This window comes from Cervus canadensis, chromosome 6, assembly GCF_019320065.1.
Source record: "Cervus canadensis isolate Bull #8, Minnesota chromosome 6, ASM1932006v1, whole genome shotgun sequence".
Lineage (NCBI taxonomy): Eukaryota > Metazoa > Chordata > Mammalia > Artiodactyla > Cervidae > Cervus > Cervus canadensis.
In genome coordinates this window covers 96,526,764-96,547,890 of record NC_057391.1, presented here as the reverse complement: position 1 = coordinate 96,547,890, position 21,127 = coordinate 96,526,764, and the positions used below count along the sequence as shown (strand labels likewise).

Below are 21,127 nucleotides of genomic sequence, written 5' to 3'. Positions count from 1 at the left end.
TCCGCACGCCGCGCCCGGCTGTGGGCGGCGGACTGACCTCCGCGGCCCAGGGGCGCGCGGTAGCGCGCTGGGCGAGGTGGGCGTCTGAACCCCGAAGGGCGTAGGGCGCCGGGAGAAGCGAACGGAGAGCACCGAGTTCCTGGCAGCCTCCCAGCTAGACAGCTCAGATTCAGCTCCCGGCCCGTTTGCCTCCACAGCATCACGAAGGGATCGAAGGGAACCCGGGGCCCGAGGACCTTCCTTTCTGTGAGCCCCCTGAACCCAGTACACGATTCATTCTTTCGCAGAATGATTTCGGAACTCAGTCTGAGTCTAGTCTTACCCTCAAGGAGCGCACAATCAAACAGCGAAAACAGACACGGAAACAGATTTCGATACAGTGCAATGACTGCAACAACAAGAAGCGTTTTGAGGTTAAATTCAAAAGGGTAATGTTAACCGCGGAGGGGAGCGGTAGGGTATTTGAAAGGCTTCCAGAAAGCGCTGCAGTAAGGAGTTTCAAAGACCAAGTGAAATTTGCTCCAGTGCGTTTCCGGAAGAAGGTACGCAGGTGGTCCCTGATCTGACTGGCAACTGGAGATAAGCTGAGCAGGTAAACTGATAATAATAAAGGGCTTAAGATGGGCTATCAGGGAAGCACAGTAATGTTGAAGAAGCTGAAGTTGAACGGTTCTGTAAAGACATACAAGACCTTCTAGAACTAACACCCAAAAAAGATGTGCTTTTCATTATAGGGGACTGAAATGCAAAAGTAGGAAGTCAAGAAACACCTGAAGAAACAGGCAAATTTGGCCTTGGAGTACAGAAGGAAGCAGGGCAAAGGCTAACAGTTTTTCCAAGAAAACGCACTGGTCATAGCAAACACCCTCTTCCAACAATACATGAGAAGACTCTACACGTGGACATCACCAGATGGTCAACACCGAAATCAGCTTGATTATATTCTTTGTAGCCAAAGATGGAGAAGCTCTATACAGTCAGCAAAAACAAGACCGGGAGCCAACTGTGGCTCAGATCATGAACTCCTTATTGCCAAATTCAGACTTAAATTGAAGAAAGTGGGGAAAACCACTAGACCATTCAGGTATGACCTAAATCAAATCCCTTAAGATTAAACAGTGGAAGTGAGAAGTAGATTTAAGCGGCTAGATCTGATAGACAGAGTGCCTGATGAACTACGGGCAGAGGTTCGTGACATTGTACGGGAGACAGGGATCAAGACCATCCCCGAGAAAGACATGCGAAAAACCAAAATGGGTGAGTTGGCCTTACAAATAGCTGTGAAAAGAAGCGAAAAGCAAAGGAGAAAAGGAAAGATATACCCATTTGAATGCAGAGTTCCAAAGAATAGCAAGAAGAGATAAGAAAGCCTTCCTCAGTGATCAATGCAAAGAAATAGAGAAAAACAATAGAATGGGGAAGACTAGAGATCTCTTCAAGAAAAGTAGAGATACCAAGGAACATTTCATGCAAAGATGCGCTCAATAAAGGACAGAAATGGTATGGACCTAACAGAAGCAGAATATATTAAGAAAAGGTGGGAAGAGTACACGGAAGAACTATACAAAAAAGATCTTCACAACCCAGATAATCATAATGGTGTGATCACTCACCTAGAGCCAGACATCCTGGAATGCCAAGTCAAGTGAGCCTTAGGAAGCATCACTTATGAACAAAGGTAGTAGAGGTGATGGAATTCCGGTTGAGCTATTTCAGTTCCTAAAAGATGATGCTGTGGAAGTGCTGCACTCAATATGCCAGCAAATTTGAAAAATCCAGCAGTGTCCACAGGACTGAAAAAGGTCAGTTTTCATTCCAATCCCAAAGAAAGGCAATGCCAAAGAATGCTCAAGCTACTGCACAATTGCACTCATCTCACATGCTAGTAAAGTAATCCTCAAAATTCTCCAAGCCAGGCTTCAGCAGTACATGAACCATGAACTTCCAGATGTTCAAGCTGGTTTTAGAAAAGGCAGAGGAACCAGAGATCAAATTGCCAACATCCACCATATCATCGAAAAAGCAAGAGTTCCAGAAAAACATCTATTTCTGCTTTATTGACCTTGGCAAAGCCTTTGACAAGGCTTTGTCAAAGCCTTGTGTTGTGGAGCAACACAAACAAAAATTCTGAAAGAGATGGGAATACCAGACCACCTGACCTGCCTCTTGAGAAATCTGTATGCAGGTCAGGAAGCAGCAGTGAGAACTGGACATGGAACAACAAACTGGTTCCAAATAGGAAAAGGAGTATATCAAGACTGTGTACATTTAACTTAATATATACAAATATATTAAATACATATCTTCTTTATTTAAATACATTATTTAACTTATATGCAGAGTACATCATGAGAAACACTGGGCTGGATGAAGCACAAGCTGGAATCAAGATTGCCAGGAGAAATATCAGTAACATCAGATATACAGATGATAATACCCTTGTGGCAGAAAGCAAAGAACTAGAGAGCCTTTTGATGAAAGTGAAAGAGGAGAGTGAAAAGTTTGCTTAAAGCTCAATATTCACAGTTACTTGTTAGCTGGTTTCTAGTTGAATTGGTTGTCTATCTAGTTACCAATACTGCAGTCATGCAGTCACCTATACATTATTTAAATGTATTTAACTGTTAAATGTGCTACCCACCAATAATGAAATAGACATTTATGAAAACTGAAGGAAAAAAAAAAAAGCTCAATATTCAGAAAACTAAGATCATGGTATCTGATCCCATTACTTCATGACAAATAGATGGGGAAACAGTGGAAACGGCGCCAGTGATTTTTTGGCTCCAAAATCACTGCAGGTTGTGACTGCAGCCATGAAATTAAAAGACGCTTACTCCTTCAAGAAAAGTTATGACCAACCTAGACAGCATATTAAAAAGCAGAGGCATCACTTTGCCAACAAAGGCCCATGTAGTCAACGCTATGGTTTTTCCAGTAGTCATGAATAGATGTGAGAGTTGGACTATAAATAAAGCTGAAGGCCAAAGAATTGATGCTTTTGAACTGTGGTGCTGGAGAAGACTCCTGAGAGTCCTTTGGACAGCAAGGAGATCCAACCAGTCCATCCTAAAGGAAATCAATCCTGAATATTCATTGAAGGACTGAAGCTGAAGCTCCTCCAATACTTTGACCACCTGATGCAAAGAACTGAGTCATTGGAAAAGACCCTGATGCTGGGAAAGATTGAAGGCGGGAGAAGGGGACGACAGGATGAGATGGTTGGATAGCATCACCGACTCAATGGACATGAGTTTAAGCTCCTGGAGTTGGTGATGGACAGGGAGGCCTGGCGTGCTGCTGTCCATGGGGTTGCAAAGAGTCGGACACGACTGAGCGACTGAACTGAAGATGGGCTAAGCTGCATTCTGCCCTTTTGGCCTTTGGGCTCCACTGCAGGATTTTCAGAGGTGTACAGTTTCAGATATTTTTTGTTTTGTTTTTGCTGTTTCCTGGTTTGTTTTTGAATATGTAACACCTCCTTGGTACAATATTCAGGTTGTAAAAAGGTATATACAATCATCAGCCATTCTGTTTTTTTCTGGTGGCAACCATTGTTGCCCATTTCCGGTGTATCTTTTCGGAGTCTACAATAGTACACATTTTATAAAGATAGTCTTCCAAAAAATATTCTACAGCCCACTTACTCAAAGTTTGTTCTTGATTAGCAACACCTGAGAGCTTGTAAAACATGAGACTCTCCAAGCCGGTGCTAGATGACTATGTTAAAGTGTGAGAGGCAATGTTATGCAGCCTTCCATTTATAAAGAGGGATTGGAAGGAGGCAAAATAGAAGGCAAAGACTAGAATGTAAGGTCCCTAAGACACAGTCTTTCATTCACAGTTATATTTCCAGCATTTGGCACAGTATCTAATATATAAGTAAATATTTTATGAATTGAGAATACAGCCCTAAAGTAAGACAATGGCAACTGAGAGGCAGGAACCAATCTGAAAGGTAGTTAACTGTCAGAATCAACAGGATTTAGTGGCTGTGATGATTAATTTTATGTGTCACTTTGGCTAGGTACTCAGTTTTTGGTCAAACACTAGTCTAATTGTTGCTGTGAATGTATTTTTTGTTTGTAATTACCTTTAAATCAAGAGGATGAGGTGGTTGGATGGCATCACTGACTCAATGCACATGAGTTTGAGCAAGCTCCGGGAGTTGGTGCTGGACAGGGAAGCCTCGTGCTGCAGTCCGTGGGGTCACAAAGAGTCAGACAAGACTGACAGACTGGGCTGACTGAACCTTTAAATCAACAAACTTTGAGTGAACCAGGTTACTCTCCATAAGGTGGATGGGTGTTATCCAACCAATTGAAGGCATTGAGGAAACACTGAGGAAAAAGGGATTCTGCCTGCAGACTGCTTTTGGACTCTGCAGCATCAGGTCTTCCTGGGGGCTCCAGCCTGTGGACCTGCTGTGTAGAATTGAGACTTGCCAGCTCCCACAATTACGTGAGCTAATTTCTGATTTTTTTTTTGGCCACACCCACCCCACAATTTGCACAATCTTAATTCCCCCGACCAGGGATTGATCTGAGCACTCAGCAGTGAAAGCTGGGCGTGCTAACCACTGTACCTCACAGGGAATTCCCTGTGAGCCAGTTTCTTAAAATGTTCTCTCCATAGAGACACATCCTGTTGGTTCTGTTTCTCTGAATCAACCCGATTAATACAGTGACAGACTGGATGTGGAGGAGGAGGGGAAGGGATCAGTAGAGTATGATGCCTTTGGAGACTGGAGGAGTGGAAGTGACACCCACCTATAAGTGCTCAAGTCAAAAACCTGGGCGCTATCCTTGCATTCCTCCTCCCACTTACCTCTTAAATTCAGTCCATCACCAAGGTGTGCGATTTGATTCCACTATTAATCTTGAACCTATTTAATTACCCCCATGTCTCTTGCTACTACCATAGTCCAAGCTTTCTCTAGACTCTTCTCCTATAATCTGCTTCCAGTGGGTTTTCCATCTTCTGCTCTTCCCTCTCCACAGTCCATTCACTACATACCAGGCAGTTTTGATTTAAAAAATCAAACATCGTACCCCTTCCTCCCCGTTGAAATCCCTTTAGTGGCTTCTTGGTGTTTGCTTGGGACTTAAATTCACAAGGCTCTGCATGGTCTGACTCCTGCCTCCCACCAAGCCCCTTATGATGCCATTCTGTCTCACTAACATCATTGCTACTGGCCCTTTGAGGCTACTAAGCCTTTTCCTGTTTTTGGACTTTGTACTTGCTATATTCTGCCGACAGTGCTTTGTCCACACCTTTATACAGTTGACTTTCCTTCCTCCTTCGAAGCCCTGTTACCTTTGCAGAAAGTTCTTCCCTGACCTCTCTCCAGCAAGGGGCCTCCCCAGTTACTCATCTTGTCACTCTGTTTTTGTCATAGCATGTATCAGAATTTCTAATGGTCTTGTTTCCCTATTTAGTATCTATTTGGAGCACAGGGATCTTGTCTGTGTTCTTTGCTACTGTATTCACAGTGCCTGGCATGTAGTAAATGCTTCATAAATATTTCTGAAAATGCCTGAATGGTGGTTCTCAACATTAAGGAATGAGGATAAATTTGGGCCACACAGATCTTGACACTCCTTTGAGGTATCCAAGTAGAAATGTGTAGTGTACACTTGGAACTGGAGCGGTCTGAACCTGTTTTAAGGAGAAATACGCAGCCAGCGCCTGGCTGTTTGAGATTATCTCAGCAGAGGTGTCAAACACAGGAGCAGAGAAGCCATACTGGACGTCCAGCCTAGTTGAGCTGTCAAATGGTTCCATCCACAAGTATCATTTTTTTGGCCCTGCAGCTTGTTGGATGTTAGTTCCCTGATGAGAAATCGAACTTGAGCCCCCTCCAGTGGAAGCTCAGAGTCCTAACCACTGAATCACCAGGGAATCCCCAATCTACCACAGTCATTTGAACACAATCACAGAAGACCCCTGGGCCGCCCTGGTGTCTCAATAGTAAAGACTCTGCCTGAGATGCAGGAGACAAGAGTTCAATCCCTGGAGCGGGCAGATCCCCCGGAGGAGGAAATGGCAACCTACTCCAGTATCCTTGCCTGGAGAATCCCATGGACAGAGGAGCATGGCGGGCTACAGCCCATGGGGTCACGACCGGGCACAAGCTGCTACAGAAGACTCCGGGCAAGAGCTGTCCAGCTGAGCCCAGTCGGCCCACAGATCTGTGAGAGATACCTCAAGCTTCTTAGGTCTTGAGGTGAATATACTTTCCTAGAACTTTAGAATTTGGAACTCAAGACTCTCAGGCCTGGCAGTTGGTGGCAGATGACAATAGACACTTCACCTCCTGCTGAAGTGATTTCCCAAGCCACCTTACTTCCTCACCTCCCCTTGAGGTCCAGTTGTCCAGCTCTTCCTTAAATGCCATGAGGTATCCCAGTATCTTTCCAGTCAATTCCATCATTGGCCTCAGCTAACATTTTTAACAAATACATCCTAGTAGTCTTATCTGCAGGTAAGAAATCTTGAGAAGCTAAGGTCTGCCATACTTAAGTCTGTTTGGCACATGGTGGGCACTTAATAACTGGAATGACAGCATGAATAAATTTCTAGGGATTTTTCTTAAAAATCCACCCATCAGGTCATTGTTTTTCCTCATGACAGGTAGCCTCAAAAGAAAATTAAGAGCTGGGTCCCAAAGAAAGCTGCTTTTGTATTATATTACTAGTCAACCCACACATTGTAGCATGACCTGAACTAGGAAACAGTAAATAATTGGCTTTAAAAGGTGGCAGATCCAATCAAATACACCAAGGTGAAGACACGGGAAAGCAACACCATTTCTGAAGTGGTAGTCATCTGTATTAACTTGCTTGAAGATGTTCTAAGACAATGTATCTTCAATGTTAATAGAAATAAGGTGAGATATAAGGGATAGGAGACCAAAAACCAAGATTCTCACAGTCCCCAGAAATAAGGCTAAGCTGCCCTGTGGATTTCTGGCAGATACCCAGGAGAGATGAAGATGAGAGCGTCTGGTCGCCTTGATTTTAGCCATTAGGATTCTCTTTAGTTCTTCCCTCACCAAGCAGCCATCTGATTGTGATTTAGTTTCCTAAGAAGGTAAATGAGTGAAATTGAGCCTAGAAATTAGTGCACCAAGTTACAACTCATTTATAGGGACTTCCCTGGCAGTCCCAGTGGTTAAAAGACTCTACACTTCTAATGCAGGAGGCTTGGGCTCAACCCCTGGTCAGGGAACTAAAATAACACATGCTGTGTGCCCCACCTTAAAAACAATTTATAAAGTACCAAAATCACTGATTTGAGGTCCCTCCTCCCCTAAAGAGCCTTCCCATAACATGAAATCAATGACAGCATGTCTCCTTTCAACTCCTATACATCTTTTCTGTATTTTATACAGTGATATAAAATCAGAGTGCCTTTCTGTTCGTCATCAACCTGGACAAGCCACACTCCCCCTGGAACTTTACCAATCTCCGGGCTCAGATTATCCATTTATAGTGCTAGCACCCAATACATCAACCATTTGTTGTTACTGAGAAAGGAAATTGGTTGCATGGAGAATTAGGTAAACCTGTATTTCTTCCAACTGGTCACCCACTCAATCTGTCCCCTATTCGATGGCCAATGATCTTTCTAAAACAAACCTGATACACTCCCTTGCTTAACTTACCCCCACCCCAACCAAGCTTGGCTTAACATTCCATAAATGTTGCACAGATACTTCAGCCAATCGAAGCCCGACTTCAGATTGTGCTGTTAGCGCTCTCCAAGTGAGTCTTTTCCTTCACATCCCTTTTCTCAACAAATGTCAGTCTCCACTGCTGGACTGTTAACAGCTTGAAAGCAGTTATCAGGGTTGCTTTCTTCTGCCATCCAGAGCCTGGCATAGTAAGGCAGTGTTTTTACATTACTTTTACCGTCATCAGGAAGTCTAGTCAAAGATACCTTCAAGGGTTGTCATACATCAAATATATTAAAGCTCATTATATGAGCTACTGAAAGCTCTAGTTCATTTGGTTCACTAAGAGAATGCTAACTTTGCAAGTCATTTATATGAGCCTGCTACCCCAATTACTTACCAGATTTCTCAAACCATTTAGTAATCATTCTTTAATTTCCTCAGCACCCATTTCTTCCTTCACACTCGGCATTCCTTTCATCAGACGTATTCATAACACTCATGGGTGGCCTCCCCATTAGCACTGCTCCATCTCTTTCCAGACTGCTTACTGCTCCTGTCGCCCCACCCCCACAAACTTTCACTTTTTATCTTGTATTGGGGTACAGCTGACTGACAGTGTTGTTGAGTTTCAGGTGAAGAGCAAAGGGACTAAGCCACATATATACATGTATCCAACCTACTCTGCTCCTTAGAGATCACCGAAAGCGAAAGCAATGTGAAAAAATTGTGTACTTGTAAACAAAGCACTATACAAATATAAGTTGTTAGATATTATAGTTTCTAATGGCTGATAAAATATCACCCAAAAAAAGTGCTTCCATAAAAGTTTTATTTATCCCCACAACAACCCTGTGAGGTAGGGTGATCAGGGCATTTGAAGATGAGAAAACTAAATCTACATTACTTGTTCACGGCTATACTGCATAGTAAATATGTAGAAATTAAATTGAGTATTTTAAACGTCCATGATTTATATTGATTCATGTGGAAAAAGGCAGAGAGAATATTAACTCCCCACTACCTTAATGCCAAAAGGACACTGCCTTGAAAAATCCCATTTCAAAAGATGAAAGTAGTATTTCATTGCTTATTTCTACAAAGATTTATAAAATAAAAAAATAGTGAAATATTTTACAATTAATATATATAATGGTCTCATTCAGGGATATGTCCTTCAGCTGTGTATATGATCAACTATTTCAAGTGCTAGAAACGCAAACTCTTAAAAAGTATGAAAGACAATGGTAATGAGCAGTAGCCTCAATCTTCTCTATTCCTCCACGTACCCTGACTAAGTTCTGTGAAATCTGGTAAACTGGTAAACTTTACTTTGTTGCCTACTCTCAAACCACTGTCACATTAGGCAGTGATTGCCCAAATCTATTAGAATCATTTGGAGAGCTTTTTAAAAACACAGAATTCTCAAGCCCCACTCTAGACTCAGACAATTTTGCAGAGGTTAAGGCCTCAGGAATCTGTATTTCGAAAGCTCCACAGAGTAACACAAATGAACAATCAGGTTTGGGAACCACTGATGTATTTTAAAATACTAATATCAAAACCATAAAGTAAGTATAAACCTCTTGCTCTCAACTCCCGTTTTTAAAAATTTCTCAAAATGCATTATAACCCTGGAATTCTGCCTCTGGGCAAGTAATTTTAATTCAAGATACAGAGAAACATTTTATAAAAATGTATCCTAGTGAGTTGAGACTTGGATTCCAATAATAATTTACGTAGCATTTTGATCTTAAGATACTGAGTTCTGTGGTTCTTATTCTGAAATTTTAAATTCTATTTTATACAGGTTCCTAGTAGGCTTTTAACTCAGGGGAAGACATGAAAAGTAATGACATAATCAAGCACATAAGCACTGAAAAAAATACTATACTCAAAAATAGCTTCATGAGAGGAATAAGAAAGTGGATGAATGACAACCTAAGGCCTTTTGGCCCATACATTTTTGTTCCCAGTCCACTCTTCCCCTATAAGGGGAAATAAAATAAACATTCTTTCCTAGTTGCTTGGCATAGTTATTCGGTGGGTGACTATTAACACTAAGTTAATTTAGATACACAAGATTAAAAGAGATAACAAATAAATACCTAGGAAGACAAAGAGAACTCAGGTCAGAAAACCTTAACTAGCTAACGATGTAGCATGTAACACCATCATGTGAATACAGTTAAATGAAGGCGTCAGTGTCCTTTACATTTCAGCTTTATGTGATTGACAGAAGGTGTGGAAAAGATCTGGTCCTTATGAAGAAGTCTGTGCTTGCTGTAAAGATTTGTAGGAATAATGAAATGCTTTCTTCATTGATGAGATGAAGTCTCTGTTTTTCAGGGAAGTTGACTGAACGAAACAATGAAAAACTTCTTTAGATGGTTAAATGAAAGAAATATCTAATTGAAAAAGTCATTGGCCAAAGATAACTTGAAAAAAAAAAAATGATTCTACATTTAACCATCCCGCCCAAAACAAACAAACCAGGAAAACGAGAGAAATATAAAAAAACAATATACACATCCATTTTCACTGACAGTTACAAGAAAATAGCCATTTATAGAAGTTACAATGCTTTCAACAAATCCCCCTCCAAATTCTGGGAAATAAGATAAAGCCATTGGGTAAATAAATATACATACTAGCTAATATAAAACAATTTATGCTTTTAAATTGTTGTCAACTTTAAGACCCAAGGAGAAATACGCTGCTATAAATCTGATCAGGGCTACATATATTACATGGCGTTAAAAAACACAACTGATTAAAACATCCTGACAATAATACAAATATTTAAAAGAATGTCTTTAAAAGTCAGACATTTACCACCGCAAATATCACAATTATAATATGTACTTCAGAGTTGTAATGTGTATATAGGTCACTTTTTCTGTGTCATATCAGGTATCCATCTCTCCTGCATTTACTATGGTCAGTTTCTAAGAGTTCATGTTTCCTGTGTGAACTGAAGGGGCTGGGCACATTAATTCATAAACACCTCCATTTAACTAAACGGAAATGTTTAAGATAACATCTACCAACAGATAAAGGAAAGAAGGACTAATAAAACATATTAAGGAGGAAGGAAGCTGGATAACGGTCTCTAACTTATTCTAAATTTTGTATTAGTAACAAATTTAAAATGACTCAAATCAAGTAAAGAAAAAATATATTAAATTGATATCAAGAAATTTTCTCGGGCCACAGAAAATTTTCCCTTAGCTTATTTCTTTACAGAATCTTGTTAGGCTTGATTCATTTGTCAGTTGACTTAAAGGAACTCTCCAGCAGGGGATCAAAAGCAGCTTTACCAATAAAAGGTGGCTAAAGTAGTTTTTAAAGTGCCTATCGGCACAACGGTTTATACAGGTGCTTACATTTCCCTTCTAGTTGTGGGAAAGCCCATAGAGTCTGTATGTACTTAATCGGTAAAGCTTTCAGCAATTATAATGTAAGTTCAAAGTTTAGATCCTATATAGGTTTTGCTGTTTGAACATAAAAAGGGAGCAAGGAGAAATGTAACCAGGTTCACAATTTTGAGCAAGAGCATATGTAAAGGTAACGTATGTACATTTTATTTCAAGAAAGACAGAAGACAAACAGCATAAAGATGCCCAGATGCCCTAAAGATAAATACATTTCAAAGATTCTCATTAAAATGAATCTGTATTATTTTTTCCTGCAAGCAAAATACCTTTCTTTAAATTAAAAACAAACCAAAAAACCCCCAATATTCTGAATTGCAAATTTTTTTTTTTTTTGCAGAAAATCTGCCATGATTATTTTTTTTAATGAATAAGGATTTTCCACAAAACAGGCTTGCTCTACATGCTAGATTTTTAAACAGTTCAGTGACACAATATGCTAACTACATACACAACAGATAATATAGTAAGAAAACACTCAACCTGATGAAAAGTTAAAATCTTCATTAATACACTGAAAATTGACATAACTCATGCCTTTAAAATCAAAAATACAAAAATTAAATGTTTTCCTAAAAAGATTTCCTTATTTTAAGGATTCATTTGAAAATGAAGCTGCATGTAATTTGTACAATAAGTTGTACAAGTAAACAGGTAATATACATAAAAAATTAAGTGACATACTCCTCAATTATCAGTTGTCCACCTTTAATTTCCAATACTGTACTTTCTTAACAAGCATACAAAATATCAAACTTCTCTTTAGAAAAAGTGCCGTTCTTTGACATCCTTTACACAAAAACAGTCTGAGCCTGTGGCATGTTAATGCAGTTGAGAGGCAATGCCTACTAACTTTTACAAATTCTACCTCCATAAAAAGCCTCCCGAAAAAGAGATTACACGCCACTATAAAAATATCAACCTCTTGTGGTAGCTGCATCAGAGAACCAAGGCTTGAAGACTATTTTCATATAGCATAGAAAACCACTATGAGAGCACATTGACTGCACTGGTGGCCTGGGCGTCTACTGTGCCACGGGGTTATGCATAGCTACTGCAAGGTACCAAGACTGTTACACAGAGCTTAAATTGATTGTAACCGAGAGCATAACAGAGGTACTACCAGCCCATGCAAAGTAACTAAAAATACTGAATCACTGTGCTGAATACTTCATTCCTGGAGAAAACCAAAGGCATCAGTAACCAAGTCAAGCCCAACAGGTGACCCAATCCACCCTCCTCAAAGACTGGTGAGCACAGTGAGGTCTGAGGTATACCTTTATCCATCAAGTCTGTGTGCCACTGCGAGATAGTACCACTTGGAACACAGGCCATCACAACGGTCTACACCTTTTGAATAGTAAGTCATTCATATATTCTTATCTACCCAGTCTCTTGATTTTTGAAAAGATTTCACCTACAGTAGAATATTACAGAAACAAAATATAAATGCATGTTCTCTCTAAATGAAACTTACATGGACTAAAAGTAGAGGATATTTTTAAACAAATATACAATATGCAGGCAGACAAAGCAGGAAAACGGCCATTCAAATGTATAATAAAAAACTAAAAATTTACTATTTCCAGAAAACTATGAAGCGCCTCAACTAAAAGGAATGCATAATGAAATTCTAATCTATTAATAATACAGGTCAAAAATGTAAAAAGGTTATAAACCTTAACAGGAAAAATAAAACAACTTTTACTGGCCATTCCTGTTGAAATGAGAATTTTAAAGTAACAGAAAAGTGGCTACAAACCCACTTAGAGCACCAAACAGAGAGAAAACAAAAGTCCATTTTCATCTCTGCTATTGTCATAAAGTCCTGTGTGGCTACAGGTCAAACTGCTGGTGGCAGAAACAGAATTCTTTATAAACTGCAGATGTCCTGTACATAAAAAATTTCACTGGAGTTGCACTAGTTCTAAAGACTCTTCTGTTTTCGCCTACCTACTGTGTGTATTCAATCTGAGATAAAGTCTCTTTCTGTAACCCTTGATTATTATTGGGCACCAAGATAAGAAAAGCAAGACGGGGTACAAAAATGCAAAATTTCAACAGTAATGGCAATGTTTTTGTCTTAGTCCAAAAGGGTCCTGCATCCTCTCCCCCTTCAGTGATCTGACAAGTCTTTGTACTTAATCAGGGGGCAGCAAGTCATGCAAGCGAAACCGGTCTCTGATGTGCGGTCGAACGTCTTCATTCTGTTGGAGAAAGACATTTTAAAAGCCACGTAACTCAAAAGACATGATCCTTACAGCATTATGAACATCCTTACTTTGCAGGGAAACTATGGATATTTATTTTATAATTTACATTATTATCATTTTTGCCAAATCCAAAGACACTACACAGAAGTAAACTTAAATTTAGATTAAAAAGAAAAGCCTGTCATTAATGTATCAATTTTGTAAGAACAATTATGCAGTAAGAGATCAAACCAAAAGACAGGTAAAGCATTAAGCCACTGAAGTCTACTTTACATGGTAGTTTTAAATTTAATCCACGGATATAGCAGAAAAAATTCCCAGAATGAAATTTCAGTACCATAAGCATCAATTCTAGACCTGAACTGCGAAACCTACTTAACACAACTAGTTAGTGACTTGCCATAGGGAGTTTGGCGAAATAAAACAATGTATAGAATTTTAAATACTGATAAACATAATAATCTTTATCAACCTCTGCCCTAGTCTTTCACCATGTTTACTTGAAACATCAGTACACATAAAGCAATTGAAAAGATTTATTTCAACAGAGTTAAAGCAACAAAAACCTAACAGAAAGATAAATGAAAAGATATACCTACCAGTTCTACTAGCTTCTCCAGAAATGGAATCAATTTTAGCAGTTCATTGTCATTTTTATCCATAAACCAGCTTTCTATAGGGATTCCATTAGATAGCTAAAATGATAAATAAGGAATTAACTTTATTTTTCATTTACAGTTTGCCTAAGCTGGAAAAGCTTTAAAAGAAATAACAGATTTTAGTAAATATTAATCCATTAAGTTCCTTTAAAAAAGGAATGCCATCAGAGTTTATGCCTGTCACATTCTTTGACATCTTAATAGTGCCAGACACAGATGTTAAGGAATAAACTGAAACCTAACTGGTTTTTCAGAGTAATTCTTAGTGTACATAAAACTTAACAAGAAATATTCATTAAAATAAGTTTTGCATTAACATAACTAAAAACATTACTCATTAGAGAACTATTAGTCAACGCTAGGCCTTCTGAATAAAGGAATACTGCCATTTTTAAACAGAAAGAAAGCATATAAACAAGGATTGTGTCCCATTCATTGTTTTACTCCCAACAAATTTTACTCCCTAACAAGATAACCTGAAACATAGTAGGAACACAACAAATTGACTCAATGGTATTTCGTTGAAATCTAAAAGCAAAACTACAAACCATATTTGTTTTACAGTAAATATTCTCTAGGATACTATATCTTTTAATATTTACACAGAACACTGTGTTTAAGATGGAGGGTAACTGAAATTATTTTATTTACAAACCAATTCTTAAAAACATTTCAAAATGCAAGGAAATGAAAGTAGTGACCTAAAAGGAACATACTTCAATACCATACGCCATCTTTCCCCCTCGTCTTTACTCTTTTTTATGTTTTATTACGGACATTGTGAAACACAGAAGTTGAGGGCAGTCTTGTATCATCTACACCCAAACCCCTTTCCAACATCCCAATTCTGCACTGATTTATTCTGACGAAAAGCTCAGTCGTATCTCGTGAACATGCTCAATGTAAAATCTATCTTGCAAAGACGGCCCATCTCTGTCTATCTATGTATGCATCTGTCTGTCTGTCTATGCCGTGCTGCATGGCCTGTGAGAGCCTAGTTCTCTGACCAGGGGTGGAACCCAGGCCCTCAGCAGTGGAAGTGCTGAGTCCTCAACACTGGACTGCCACCGAACTCAACCAGAGTTGAATTTATATGTCTAAGAGACACTGACAAAGGGTACAAATATGTTGACAAAATACTCTAATATTTCAAAATGTCGAATTAAACAGACCAGAAGAACACGGTATAATTCTCAAACTTGTTTACAATTAAAATTACTGATTTAACAACTGATAAGAATGCTATTGGGGCTTCCCGAGTGGCCCAGTGGTAAAGAATCCACCTGCAATGCAAGAGACATGGGTTCGATCCCTGGGTTGGGAACATCCCCTGGAGGAAGAAATGGCAACCCACTCCAGTATTCCTGCCTGGAAAATCCCATGGACAGAGGAGCCTGGTAGGCTACAGTCCGTGGGGTTGCAAAAGAGACACGATTTAGCAACTGATAAACAACAAGAAGAATGCTATCAAATGGTATGTATCCTACAGTCCCTTCTTAGGGTTTTACTATTTCAAATTTACATGTATGTTGTATTTCATTTAAAAGAAAAATTTCCACAAGGAATATACTAATTTGGCGCTTCTAATTCTAAAAGATGACACTAAACAAGGAAATTCCACCAGTGAAAATCCTGTTGCCCCATCACACTGTTCGGCAGCATTCGTCTTAGTTTGTTTAACAGCCTTCTTCCTACCTGATATGCAAAGGCTTGCGGTGAGTTGTCAATTATTATAGTTTTTGAAAGATCTCTTCCAAGGATATTTAAGTCCTTTATATAGTTTCCTTGTACACAAACACAATGTTCACGGAAAAGCCGGTGCCTAAACATAAAAGTAAAAACAAATTAACTAAAAAATAATACATCTGTAAAAAGCACAACATATACTGAAACATATACACAATACACGTACCACAGGCTTTACAATTTAAGCCTTATCATTTTCTCTCACAAAGGAAATTCAATTACAAGTGTGGGCCTAGGCTTCGGGCTATGGTCTTATTATAAAAATTCTTAGCAATTATTGAAACCTTACAACCAAATATTACCATGCCTTAAAGAACTTTGGTTTATCCCAAAATGTTATATTAAATGATAAAGAGGGATGAAAAACTCTGTAAATTGTTTTTGTAATTTATTTACCCAGGAGAGCTCAGTTCAGATGCAGCATCTGGTTGTCATCGAGGTCCTGCTTTTTAACCAATTTTCCAGATGGTTGACTGAGGCACCAGGAGGTCAAGTGACCTGCCCAAGGTCACACAGTAAGCCAGCGGTTAGCCCCGCAGTGGGACCCAGGGTCCTCCTGGCTCCCAGGCCTTTGCTCTAACCCGAAGACCACACAGCCTCCCTATCCCTGCACATGCCAGAATAGAAAAGGTAAGAAGGAATGTTTCCGTGTTGGCATTAAAAAAAAGTCTTTAGTTTCTCTTACAGGTTTTGAGGAAAGGTGCAGAGGCCAGAACATTCCATCATTTCAACTTTTCCCAAACACCCGTGCTTTAACTGTCTGTGTGATCATTTGAAAAAACAAGGACTGAATGAAAGGATGAATTCAGATTCAAGTGTTACAAAATTGATCTTTCAACTGTGAAAACTGAAAAATGCTATATCATTTTAAAAAGAAAGCTATTAAGTTTTGTAATATTTATATAATCTCTATTTAGCACTCAAAATATATTAGTTTCTGAATATTACTAATAACTGGTACAGATCATCTTGAAACACTACTTACATACATTAATAATTTGGTAGTTTGGCTTCCTTGTGTCTTAATCCTACTATAAAATTTTTCAGGAGCTAGGATTTACACATTCATAATATTTTTAATTCTCTAATTTTAAGAAAGGGCATTTTCTACCAACAAAATCTGTCATAGGTCTAAGAACAACCAGTAACTGGTATTGTAATCAGTGGTAATGGAAAAGAGGAAGAATCTTAAAACCAGACGAAACGTAATAGTACAAACAGTTTTTTCTAATGATCATCTACGTCTGAAAGGTTTAAAGACCGTCTTACTTTGAAAATATAAGGCTAGACAAAAGAATTTAAGTCCTGGCTGGACCTAAATAAGATTCTACATTTTATCTGTATAAACATCCAGATACGAGGACACTGGAGGCAGGCACGGTGGGTGCCTGAGAGTCACACTGACAACTTCTCCAACGGCAGCAACTCACCAGACATGAGTGTACATGGAGACTAATGTTTATTGTAATTTAATTATAAACTCCTTCCAGTTATCAGGAATCTGAGGGTTGGTTAGTAGCATGTATTTGCAATTTGAAAAATAAACTACTTTTGCTAGTCATCGAATTAGCAATTCAGACTCATGGGATTTTCTGAATCGACCTTGTCACCAACACAGATGATGCCCTATAGCACTCTTAGTGCATTCAATACACAGTTCAAGAAGTTTTTCCTGTTTTAAGTTTTTCAAAATACAACTTGATGAAACAAGTTTAAACTCCCAAAGGCACAGGTTTTATAAAACTAGTTTAAAAGAGGGCTTTTAACTTGTCACATCACAACTGGATGACTATGATCTGTCCCCTAGTAAAATGAAAGCTCCAGAAGGGAAGGGCTTATGCTGCTCACCACTGTTCCCTGAACACTGGAGGTGCTAAACAGAAATCTTCAGAATGAGTGAAGTCATCAGAGCAAAATCACTCGTATGCTTTTATTATCAGGTAAAAGGAGCATAAATTATAATATACTTTTATGAAAATAAAATACCATTTTCATCTGTGTGTCTGAAGCTTGCTTATATGGAAGATAAAATGGAAACTGACTAAACGACAAATTTTGATCCTTGAAATTAAAAATAAAAAAAAAGAGGGAAAAATCTCCTAAATGTGGACATTAGGAAAAGCCTTTCACTATAGTTGAAACCACTCAATAATAAAGGTACTATTAACAGTAGAAATTAAGTTTAGGGTTTTCTACTAAGACAATATGGGAGGAAATATTCAAGAAAATGAACACTCAGCTACCAAAGCTTTCAGGAGCCTTTTCCTGTATCCCAGCTCTTGATCAAAAACCAAAGATTAACTCCTATACTCCAGAGGATACAGCAAGACTGCTGAGTCTTGGTATCTCACCTCAGTTGACAGAAGTAATGAAACTAATCTTCAAATTGTCTTAAATTACTGGGAACACTCCCACCTAACCAGTAAATACACTGCATCTGCTGGCTTAGGACACACACGCAAGGAACTGAGTCCAGATCAGAATAACCTGAGTGACTAAACCAATGGCAATTTCCAATTAGACTCGTGTAACATCTTCTTTCCATGGAAGATAAATTTGCTCTTTAAAATAACCAAGAGTTTAATTTGATCTTTTTTGTTAAAATTAACTTTCAATTTCTATGTCACTAAAAAGATGACATAACATGCATTATCTCAGAGACATTAAGTGAAAACATCATGCACAGTGAAAAATTCCACATACCCCCAATTTCCCCCCAATCCCGAAGTGAGGATACAGATGTACAAGTGAAATAAACACATTTGATCTTTGTATCCATTAAAGAACGTCTGTCTGGAGTTTAATTAGGAACTCTTAAAGAGTTTGGGGGCTTAAAAAGAAAAATCACTTATTTTCACCATTTAACACAACAAATCGCTATAAATGCAGCCAACTAAAAATGGCCATCAAAATTAAATAGAATCATAGTAATTTCATTGTTCAGTGTGACAGACATTTCCACTATTTCTTAATTAAATTTACCTGACCAGTTGCTTTTTAGGGTCTAGTATGTTCAGTAACTTGTCTGCATACACCTTCTTAGAAGCAGTAAAAAGAATGATCTATAAATTCAGGGGAAAAGAAGTAATCATTATACATGATCTAAATATGGGTACTATATTGAATAAAATAAAAATACTGTAATAATTAACTTAAGTATGTTTACCTCATACATCTGAGACATTCGTTCCAGGAACTCCCTGAAGAATGGTCTTAATCTCACATAAACCTGAAAAAAACACAAAGATAGGCTTCAGCAAATAAAAATATGAAACAGAAACAACTTATTTATAAGAAATGTTCTAACTTTGAATATGATTTCAAAGTTCATATGAATAAAAAAGTTTACTAAGTACCACTTGACCAAATATATTTCACACACCAAAAATCACTTAAAACAACCTTTTGGTAGGGTAATAATAATTGCTGGTGATCATTTCACTTTTTAATAGTTAAACAGCAGCATATAATAGACCTTCATGGAATGTAATTTCAATAAACAGTTAAACTAGGAATGGCAGGTCTCCCTCTGAGATTCTGATCCACAGATCAGCTCCATCTTCCAGCCAGGCAGCATCCATCCAATTATTAGGCAGGCTGTGTGTCCACCTCTAGCTGACCTGTCTCAATGACCTTCCTCAATGATCACTCAGAATTTCTCCTCACTTGCTTAAGAATACCTTTATTTTCAATTTCTATTAAGGTAAATAATGTTTAAGAAGGAGATGTCTGGATTGGTGGGTTTAACTAACAAGAATTTTTCAGAAATCAAGCTTGTTCTACACTTACTGATTCAGATATGGTATCTAAATTAGCACTACTGGGCTACTTGAGATTGAAAATATAATAATCAAACACACGAGTTATCAAAACCAACTGACAATATCAGGAAAGACTACAGTAACCAAAGAACTGACTCTAAATATATTATTCTCTTATTTGTCTGTCTTTCTGCCTATATTTAACACAGCTCTTGTAATATACTCAAGAAGCATAGAAATATAAGTCATGAACAACCACTAAAAACTGATTTACAAGAGACTTTAACTCCTTTAAATTATATTTATTTTGTTACAAAAAATTTTTAAAAAGAAAAGTTTGTACTTCACTCAAAGGTGATTATTAAAGTCAAAAAGCATGAAAAACAAATACTCATTATAGAACATCTATGCACCAGATTCACTTGATTCAGATTTTTTTAAAGTTGTGGTGGCAACAAATTCAAAATTTAGGCTTCATCATATTTAATTATGTCATCAAGTACACATCTAAACAAAAATGACCTTATGATAAAAATCTAGTTTTGGGAATGTTTCAGAGCAGAACAGGGAAATTAGGCACAGGATTTTAGAAGGGTCTATGTACTAACAGTCTTTGTAATTTCTAAAGCCCAAACAGTGTAAGAGAAACCCAAATATATAGTAAGTATATGATAAAAATCTGTTAAATAAATTGAATTTGATAATAAACAGATTTAGGCAAATAAACAAAACTGCCTTAAGTTAAGCAACATAAACAAAACTGAGAAGGAAAGGCAAGACTACATGCTATAGGACAACTACACACTGGAAGGACAACCACTGAATTTCCTTAAGAACTGATCACTGTGGAAGACAAATTTCAAAAAATTATTAATATCTTAATAATATCACCCTATTCCCACCTACAGGCTTGAATAATAAGTCAAAGTGTGTGTTAGTCACTCAGTAGTATCTGACCCTTGTGACCCTATGGACCACCAGCCTCCAGGCAAGAATACTGGAGTGGGTTGCCGTTCCCTTCTCCAGGGGATCTTCCCGATCCAGGGATTGAACTCATGTCTACTGCACTACAGGCAGATTCTTTATAGTCTGAGTTACCAGCGAAGCCCAGCATAATCAAGATTTACTCATTTCTAAGCCTATTATAAGGCAGTTGATCTCAGTAGCTTTGACTAATCAAAAATGAAGTAAGTCACACACTCCTACCACGAGCAAATAACAAAATCCTTAGTATCCAATCCCTATCCTTTAGGATGAGATACAAAATTTTTAACCAGATTTGCACTTGTAATTAATTTTAACATTTGCATCCTAAAATATTTGGTATAGTTTGGTAGTTTTCAACATACCTTATTTGATAATCCAAGTAACTGACAGATTTAGATATATTACTACTTTAACTGACAAAATCAATTTTTATTCATTATGGAACACTTCAAAATATATTTGTAATGGTTAAGGAAAAACTATCAAATCGGTCAACACTTTTTTTCAGTCAACCTTATCTCATGGAAGATGATAAACCATGAACCATCAGAGCCCTCTGTTCGCTGCTAAGAAGCAGTTAAATGCATTTAACAACCAAAACTACTCCATTTCTGCATGTGTATAAATGCTTCCATTTGCTTTCAATATCCCT

The 21,127-nt window shown here is 38.0% G+C and overlaps 1 protein-coding gene across 2 annotated transcripts in view; it reads right to left on the bottom strand.

Moving 5' to 3' along the window:
- Positions 1-8,490: 8,490 nt before the first annotated feature.
- Positions 8,491-21,127, bottom strand: part of CTDSPL2 (CTD small phosphatase like 2) — a 75,201-nt gene continuing 62,564 nt past the window's right edge. For both annotated transcript variants that reach the window (XM_043472784.1, XM_043472783.1), the window contains exons 9-13: positions 18,894-18,956; positions 18,710-18,789; positions 15,677-15,803; positions 13,922-14,017; positions 8,491-13,316 (exon numbers count right to left, since the gene is read on the bottom strand). In XM_043472784.1, the coding sequence (XP_043328719.1) occupies positions 13,251-13,316; positions 13,922-14,017; positions 15,677-15,803; positions 18,710-18,789; positions 18,894-18,956 (432 nt within the window). In that variant the 3' untranslated portion in view covers positions 8,491-13,250. The remainder of the gene's footprint in view (positions 13,317-13,921; positions 14,018-15,676; positions 15,804-18,709; positions 18,790-18,893; positions 18,957-21,127) is intronic.